A 9,329-nucleotide genomic window follows, 5' to 3' on the forward strand; every position below is an offset into this window, starting at 1 on the left:
ATGCAGCAACAGTGTTCCCACTTTATTGTTTTGGATTTTGATAGGTCACATCTAAGAGAACCAAAGAGAATAAAAAGTTCTTCTAGTAGTAATGTTTGCTAAAAGTAGCCGTTATAGAATCAATTTATAACTGTTTTACTATATCAACATTTTTACTTGTATTACTGTTCTGCTTTTCTTCCTGCATACCCTGCTTTCTCCCCATCTATGCTTCTGCCTCTGTGAACCTCCTGGAGTGGTTTAAATTTACGTGTTTACTTAAGGTTTAAATGGATGCAGGGTAACAACCTTGAATCAATTCCTGTCTGATCTTGGCAATCCTTCAGTAAAAGAGTTCCCTCTCTTTTGCCAGACTTTGCCTGAGGTTGTCAGGTGAAAGGGAATGTATACTGTGAAGCATTAATGGGATTAGAAGTTGTACTAGCTGGGACTGTTCTGTGAATCAGAACTATGAATCATTTTTACTTACATAAATGGGCAATGCACTCTACAAATACCAGCTTGTTCAATGATCAGTTATCTTTTTTTTTTTTTTAATCAAAATTCATTCTTCAGCATTTTGCAGGATGGTAGTCTGTAGATTACTTGGTTTCAATATTGACTCTTGGATCACTTGACCTCCAGCACATGCTTCTAAAATAAATTGAAATTCCTGTAAACTTGAAATTCTTTGTATAAAATTACACATCACACATCTAGTATCTGGGATTTTTTTTTAATGTGTTAACTCATAACTACTTGCAACTAGAAAATGTTAGCTTTACATTAATAACTGTAAAAAGGGTGTTGGGGGAATACTGCATAGTAGGAAACAATGTCATAAGGTAGGAAATAATGTAAATTTCTGCAACCACCACTTGATTTAGCAAACATCTTTAAGTGTACATTTATGAGTCTTATGTGGGTAGGTTGTGCCCCTTTTTAATTGCTTTAAAAAAACCTGAAAATTCCTTTATTAACTTGTCTATTTGTATATGTGATGTCAGCTAATTTCTGTGGTTTTAATTTATCCATAACCCACAACCTGTGGGTGCCAGTGTTCATTTAATTATACTATAGATTAATGTAGAAGTTTCAATCGGGAGACAAAAAAGCTCTTCAACTATGGAATCAAATCAGAGATTTAATGATACTTTGTGCTTGTATTTTGAGGCCTTTGATTTGTGTTAGAGGATATCAGAGGAAAAATAGCTCCAGATAGGGTAAATAGTTGTGAAAATTGTCAGCGTTTTGGTGAGCACTCTTTTCTGAGCATGGGTAGACAGTGTTATTTCCACTGATTTTGTGGAAAGATTCAGTAGGGGGTTTGAAAAGAACATAATTAGGAGGTTCAAACCACTTCAGCATTGACAGTTTGTTGGGGGTTTTTGGGGTTTTTTTGTTCCGCTCCCTCTCCTCCCCCCCCCAGCAGGGGGAGATGGTTTATGTTTGAAGTTTTTAAATAAATCCTTAGCTTGTTCCCTATGTGAAATAACCTTTTCTTTTTACTATTTTACAAAGAGCCTGTGTAGCAATTTTCATCTTGGGGGGTAGAGGGTGTTAAGTTCTTTTCCTGTCAAGAATTGATTGATAGGCTCAAATCTATATTTTCTCTAATCCTGTCATTCATCCTTTGTTTCAATAATGTGAAAAATACTTACAGTTAGTCTTGGTGCTGGTAATTCTTTGGCAGTTTTACATCTGTCCAGTTGAAGAAAGTATACTTTGTTTCCTTTCAGTGACTCTCTAGTCTTTTGTTGTAATCAGCGAGGCTTATGCATTTGAATCTGTACGTATGCCAGAAATTGCCAGAATACTTGGTTTGGTCTGTAGTTCTCACTGCTAGCTGAGAAGAGCTTCTGGAAAAGAAGTCCTTCAAGTGAAGGTGTCCAGACATGTGCATTTTTTTTCTTACTTTATGAATTTTATGAAGTCATGGATGCTCCCCAGGATGCTAAAGGATAATTCAGACTACCCTTATGCAGCTATTGTTGTGAGATTATGAATGAACACAAATAATTTTTGTGACCATTTTACACACCCAGTCCTCGCTAAGCAGAGATGTGTAGTATTTGTAGGCAGTAGTTTGATCTCCTGTTCCTCAGCTTCACCAGGAATTTATACGTACAGCTTTAAATGTACATATAAGGTAGGGGGTGAGGGGGTGGAAGATCCCAAAGCCTGCCAGAAAGTTTGTGAGCATTCTTGAAGCATGCATCAGAGGCCATGTGACCCAACGGTGTGCGTCTTGGTAGGATACAACCTTCAGAGAATTGCAGTTACAGGTGAGCAAAATATCTTCCTGTATTGTTTGTAGCTTATTACATGTAGAGATTGATAAGTGTTGCACAATGTCATGATAGTTCTATTTCTGCTTATTCCTAGATATTAAGCACCGTCGACTGCCTATTCTCTTCTTTGCTAACAAGATGGACCTCAGGGACGCGATATCATCTGTGAAAGTATCTCAGTTACTGTCATTAGAAAATATCAAAGACAAGCCCTGGCATATCTGGTAAATGGCCCTTTTTCTACCCTTTTATTGGTATTACTTTGTCCATTCATATTTTAGCTCTATCATGCCACTCAGTATTATATAACATAACTTAAATCAACTAGGTAAAATGCTATGCTGCCACATGTGGGAACAGTAGTAATATTACTGCAAGTACTACTAGTACTTGCTATGAAACTTGTTTTATGCACGATGTATTCATGTAGACTGCCTCTTGAAAATTTTCACACGCAATAGAACTATTACCCAAATAATGAAATGGAGGACTTCTAGTGAAATCAGAAAGCAGTGTTCTTATCAGAAGAATAGCTGCTATTATTTTTTGCTGGGAAATTGAGTAGAATTGTTATCAGAGTCCTGCTGCTAGTTTGTCCTGGAGGTTTTAGAATATCAACAATAAAACCTTTAGAGTTGGTTTTTTCCGCTCTGCAGATGATTTTGTAAACTACTGTTGAAAGGCCATTTAGTAAACTGTTCTCATGTGAATTCGGAGGGACACTGTATTCTTTGTATTGTGTAATGTTTCAGGGGATTTTTTGTTGTAGGAGCTAGTGCCTTTTCTTTCTGAAGGGTGTAAGCTTTCGTATAAATAGAAGGATTTTGTGCCACTGTTCACAAAGAAAAAGCCTCCTTTTATAAGAAGTGTCTTACAGAAGTTATATTTTTGTCCCATTAAAGTCCTCGAATATTATAAATAAAATGAATCCGCAGCTAAATGCTGCTGAAAACTACAATTTTCATTTTAGGCCCTTAATATTAACCTTGATTACTTGGATTTTGTTTTGGGGTCACTGCTTTTTGTCTCGGAAATTACACTGACAAATTCCTAAGCTCCTTGGAAGATAATTTTATAGCTAACCACGGTAACAGTCCAGATTCACTGCTGTGCTAGCTTTCATAAGCTGAAGAATTAAGGACCTTTAAACAGTTATACCCCTGTGATTCAAAAGGTAGATTTACACTGTCCTCAGTGTAGCTTAATATATATTAACAGGCACTCCTAGGGTTGCTGTTACAATGAAGTGTGTATGCGCTATACCTTCTTCCTCCAGTACTCCAGCATTCTTGCTGTATATAGGAACTGCGTGGGAGGACAGTTGGACTCGATGATCTTCGAAGTCTTGTCCAACCTAAATCATTCTGTGATTCACTGCTGTTGTAGGTAGTAAACATCTTTTATAGTATAGTCTGAGGAGGGAGTTATCTAAGTGGAGGTGCCACAGAACAACGTGGCTGCCTTGTGTGGCAGGTCTTCCAGAACCCCTCACATTCTAGGAATGATTCTTCTGGCTTGAAACTGGAATTAATAGATCACATCTTGAAATGGTGTTTCCATATTGGGAAGGTACTCTAAGATACATAATTTGAGAAGCAGCCTTCTCCGTGTGAAGAAAACTTAAGTAAACTGTACTTGATGGTACTTTGCAGTTCTGTAAATTACAAGTACAGTGATGACTCCACCAAAACTGATATTCTTACAATGTTTTGGCAATTTGATTTGTTTCTTTCAGTGCCAGTGATGCCCTGAAAGGAGAAGGATTACAAGAAGGTGTGGATTGGCTCCAAGGTATGTCATATGTAATTTTCTTGCTCTATTTTCATTCTGTTAAACTTTTCTTGCTCTATTTTCATTCTGTTAAACTTTTTAATTTTGTACGGTTTTTTCTTTATTATTTCCTTTGTTTTCTTTCTGTCCATTTCTGCTGTCAGATCAAATTACACAGTGAGTACTGTGCTCTATCTCATTTTTGCCTTTCATTTACCTCCTTAACATACACAAAAGATCATGTCAGTTTCTCTGACAAAAGTGTATACTATGAAATATTAATGCATACTCTTGCAAACAGTGTAACACTTTCTTGGAAACAATAATAATAACAGCTCTTGTGCTTCAATTTATTATTGTGGTGTTTCAGTTTGTTCTTCAATTTATTCTTACTGTCCTGTCCCACTTTTGCATAACTTAATGTTATGTATCAGGAAATGGCAAATAAGCAAAGTACGCAGACAAATACACTAGTTTTGATTATTCAACTTCAGCTACTTAATCTAGAGCCAAAATAAGAACAGCTTACATTATAATGATCACAACATATGCAGACACACATAACTACATAGAAAGTATCAGATCCAGCTTAGATAATGTATTGCATGCACGTTTTTAATTACAAACTTGGTATGGATGCTGTATATCCTGCTGTTGTATGTTGGTAAAGATCGGGTCTCTTTTGTCCTCCCGTGTACTGCTAGATGTATAGAATAGTGACGTATGGTATTGTTTTGGTAGACTCATTCTAATTTTAGGTCCCTAATTTACATTGCTTACATTGTGAGTGTATTAGGTGGCATAGTGTAATCTGAATCCACAAGACGCGGTCTCGGTACAGGCGTGTTCTGTGCTGTGGCAGCCGCTAGATGTCAGCGATGCCCCAGAGTCAGTGCCACTAAACTCATTTCCTTCAAAATGCAGCTAAATAATGCCCAGCATTGTCCCTGATTTAACATATCTCCATTTATCTATGGATACCAGACTGTCCTTTCTACCTAGAATCCTAATCAGAAAGAGGTGGTTTATTTTACTGTGTTATTACAGAACACAAAAACATTTGGTCATGTTTTCAGAGGAAGGGGTACTAGCCAAAATAGTCTTTACAGAGAGATTTACTGTCTGAACAGAACAGTGATGCATCTTCCACCATCTAAGGGTTCTCCCCCCCGAGTTCTGTGGTGGGGAACCAGCATCTTACTACTGAGTTTCCTTCACTGCTGTATCCTAGTCTCATGGGGGCAGATTCCAAATCATGTACTTTTTCCTAATTTCAGGCATAGTTCTGATTTTGTAGCATTTTCCTGTGATTTTCGGGGTCTCTGCTTATCTTTGAGGAACCTTCTAAGTCTCAATCCAAATTTTGAGTTGATGATTGTGTATGTAGCTTCAAGCTACTTAAAAGGATCTCAAATGTTTGTCTAAATATTTTGTGACAAAATATTTTAAGTTGCATATGTAGACTTTTAAGCACAGTAAGCAGGTGCTTCTGCTGTCACTCATAGCTCTTCATAGATACTCACTTCTCATGGCTTGTTAAAATTCTTAATTTTCTGAGCTGAAATTCTTCATGGATGGGCTTTATCTAAAAGCATTTCCTTTAACTCCCTGGCTCAGTGTCCCCAAAAGCTTAAGAGGGGTTCGATTTAAACTGTATTGTTGCCTAAGCATGTGCAGTTTGGCAGTTACACTTCTAATGGATGAAGACTGATATTTCAAGAACAAATTTTCACTATAATTCTCCTCCTCATTCCTAGAGCACTACACAGAAATATTTTGAACAGCTCTTAAGTTATAGTGGTCCCTAAATCGGACCCTATGAATATCATAAAATTCAGTGGAGGAAATGACACCTGGTTAATGAATGCTCCTTGTCAACAGCCATGCTTTCCTTAGTTACCTTTTGCAGACCCATTACAGGTAGTTCACAGGTTTGGGGTGGCAGGTGTAGAAGGTTTTGCCCTAGTGAAGGCTGAGTTTGCATATTTCCCTATTTTGTAATGGGGTTACTATTGCAACAACACATCATCAGTAGGGTAAAACTAACCTGTCTTACAACAGTCTAAACCCAGCTCATGTTCCTTATTAGTGGGGGAAATTGTGCCGATTTCCACATTTTGTACTGGGGATGCAGTACACTTATGCTAACTAAGGAAATGTTTGAAGTGAATTGAGAAGTGACAATCAGGCAGAGAGTATGGAGAAGTGTGGTTACTGAGAGCAAATAAGTTTTCATGTGAGTTATTCAAGAGCAAACTTTAAATCCATTGCTGCTGGGGAGTTAGTTCACGTTCAGTTATGTGGAAGCTGAAACGTGTACAAGGAATTGAAGTGCATACTTCATAAAGTAAACTTCCAGGATTTATTCTCATCAAAGTTACCTTATAAAAATTGAATTATGTGGAAGAGTCTTCCTGTTTGATTAGTAACACTGGGGGGAACCAACTTGACTGTGGGGAGGGATTTCAGAAGTGGATGAGAATAAGCTGAAAACCACTCTAACTGCATTGTCCCCCATTCTTGTAACTGCACCAAAATATCTGCTCTGTAACCTGGACAATACTGGGTTTTGTTTTCAAAAAGCAAACTACAGCAAGAATTCATCTTGTGTTAAAACTAGCTGTTTCTTTTTTATTAACAGATCAGATCCAAGCAATGAAGACATGAGAGATTAAGAGATGTATGGCATTCTTTTACAAACTTTGTCAGTAGGTGTACAAGTTCCTTGGAAAGGAAGAATGATTTTAAGAAAATGAACAGTTCAGCTAAAATATACTGTGTTGACTTGTTTCCTTTTAGTATCTCTTCCAGGAAAACTGGAACCTCAGGTATGCACATTGATGAATTAAATTGAATCTTGTGACCGGAGAGCATATTTTTAAAAAAAAGATTTGTGTTAATGATAAACACCTGCATTCATTTCAGTTTTATGTGACACCCCTCTGATTTTTGGGGGGACACCTTTTGACCAAATGGGAATATTTATGTTATTCCTGAGAGAGCATAATCAGCACTTCCTGAAATACAGCTGCATGAGATACCTACTGATTTTTAGGTGGCCATTTTTAGGTATTTCTGCAATTGTTTTTTTTTTTTTATTGTAAAGTTCAATGTTAGGTTTTTAGTAACCATCTACAATAAGCTTCTAGAGGAATATTTTGATTTTAGATACAAAGATTCAAATATTCAGTGTATTTGTTATAGATGATTGCAGATGTTTTTAGAGAACTGCTTTTAATGAAATGCTATGAATTGTTTTTGTGATATGACATGGTTATATTTGCATTCCCATCAATAAAACTTCAAATATACAACATGCCATGCTTTGTTGTTTTGGTTTTTTTTAACTTAAATATGTTCATTAATGGTCTTTACAACTTGGAGATTTTTATTTTTCTGTTAGTTTCATTTGGAATTTGTCCACTTTCCAATGGAAATAGCACTGTACACTGCAATATCTCTTTTTTCAAGCTTTTTTTTTAATTGCCTATATTTGTTACACTTTCTAATAAACTAGACTGCTCCTCCAGATATTTAAGGAGCATATGGTTGAAAGTTATATTTTGGAAACACAGTTAAGGGACAGTTCACTAGTTTACTATATTATTAATATGAAATATGTCATGCTCCTTTTGTGTATAAAAAATGTTTTACTTTCAAGAATAAGTTTTAATAAACTTTCTGACTTCAGAGGTGCACCACAGGTAACAAATTAAGACAATGCTGGGAACTTTATTTTTGTCATGCCACCTCTTCTCCTTTAATCCCTCCTCCCTTGTCCAAGAAACAAGCAGACCGGCACTGGGGTTGCTGAAGACTGTATTTAACTGGGTGATTAGCTAATTCCTGTGGGAGATGCAATGTGTAGGTCTTGCAAAACCTCCTCCCCCCTTTATTAGCATATAAAACACCCAAGTGTTCTGTAAGCATGGATTCTAGGGCTCACTTAATATAGGAATATTTGGAGCGAAGGGAACCTGCCTGAAATAGTTTCATGTACTTTCAGTTATTATTAAGCAGTTAAAATTAACTCCCCTCCTTTGCTAGAGAGTCTTACTGTAAAAAATCTTTCTTACGGGATGCTATAATTCTGACAGTTCAGTTTGTCATGAAGTATTAATTTTTCATGTCTCTTTCTGTGACACCTTTGGCCTTCTGTCAACTCTGAATCTAAATATCTATACAAAATCAAATACAAAGGAGGAAAAATCATGCATCATTCTGAGATGTTTTTCTAACTCTGAATTTTGGGGCAGATAATTTTCTGGTTTACTTTGCATTGGATAATACTGTAACAAAAAAGTACTTGTTGAAAACATCTTTTCCTGAGTATAAGTATTTTGTAATTATTTTGGTTCACTTATGTGGCTTATTTAAATGAAAAATTTAATTTCAAGTTGGCATGATTTTTTTTCCACCAAAGAAAATTTAAGTTCTTACATAAAATCTCCTTGTGTTTCTGACTTTCTTGAATAATCTGGACCTTGATGACTTTCTAATTATTTTTGTTTGCTTATGTTGGACTACACAAAGTACTATATTTATCTTAAGGATTGCCTTTACTATCATGGGAAGCTGTTTGAAGCTACTGCTGTGTTCTTGCACCCACAAATCTGAGGAAAGTGCCCTATTGTCTCTTACTTTTTGCTTTCTGATATGGTTAGTAAGCCCTTTTTGAAAACAGCAGTTAGTTGATTATTGTTCCCCTTCTTGGTTTTTTGTTTTGTTTTTGCTTTTTTCTTCAGCAGCTCTTTCTGTTCCTTTCCTACCAGGACACTGGGCTGGATGGAGACCTCTTGGAAGGAGTGGGGATGGGGACAGTCCCATTAGTGAAATGCTTGGGTTTATTTATTTATTTATTTATTTATTTATTTATTTACACGCGCCCCCTCCTTTTCCCCCCGCCCTTACTCTTGCAGCAATTACTTGTCTCTCACTTCTCATTTTTTGTGAACATGTGTGATCATTATGTGAACATAATACTATTTGTGGGTTACCTGCATGTTCACTTCTCTCTCCGTGGTGTACAGGCGTAGGTCCCTAACATACACAGTTGCTACAGCCTTGAGTTCCCCTAATAATGTTGAATTTGGTACAAGGATCATATATTGCACAAAAGCCCCATGCATCTGTGCAAAAAGGCTTCTTTGGAGCTGTTTTCTGAGGGCCCCAGTGGCTGTCAGTCTTCAATGCTGTTCTCCCATTACATTTAGGATGTTAAAATAATTAAAGAGCAATGAGTTCTACCTGGATGCTCCAAGACAGTCTGCCTGTACGAGTTCATTGCGT

General features: G+C 36.6%; 1 protein-coding gene across 1 annotated transcript in view; it reads left to right on the forward strand.

Annotated features, from left to right (window-relative positions):
* ARL6 (ADP ribosylation factor like GTPase 6) overlaps nt 1-6,970 on the forward strand; it is a 15,343-nt gene extending 8,373 nt beyond the window's left edge. The window contains exons 5-7 of the mRNA XM_009640469.2: nt 2,365-2,494; nt 4,006-4,061; nt 6,682-6,970. Of these exons, the coding sequence (XP_009638764.1) occupies nt 2,365-2,494; nt 4,006-4,061; nt 6,682-6,707 (212 nt within the window). The 3' untranslated portion in view covers nt 6,708-6,970. The remainder of the gene's footprint in view (nt 1-2,364; nt 2,495-4,005; nt 4,062-6,681) is intronic.
* Nucleotides 6,971-9,329: the final 2,359 nt, after the last annotated feature.

Source organism: Egretta garzetta, unplaced genomic scaffold, assembly GCF_000687185.1.
Source record: "Egretta garzetta isolate BGI_Z169 unplaced genomic scaffold, ASM68718v1 scaffold516, whole genome shotgun sequence".
Classification (NCBI taxonomy): Eukaryota; Metazoa; Chordata; class Aves; order Pelecaniformes; family Ardeidae; genus Egretta; species Egretta garzetta.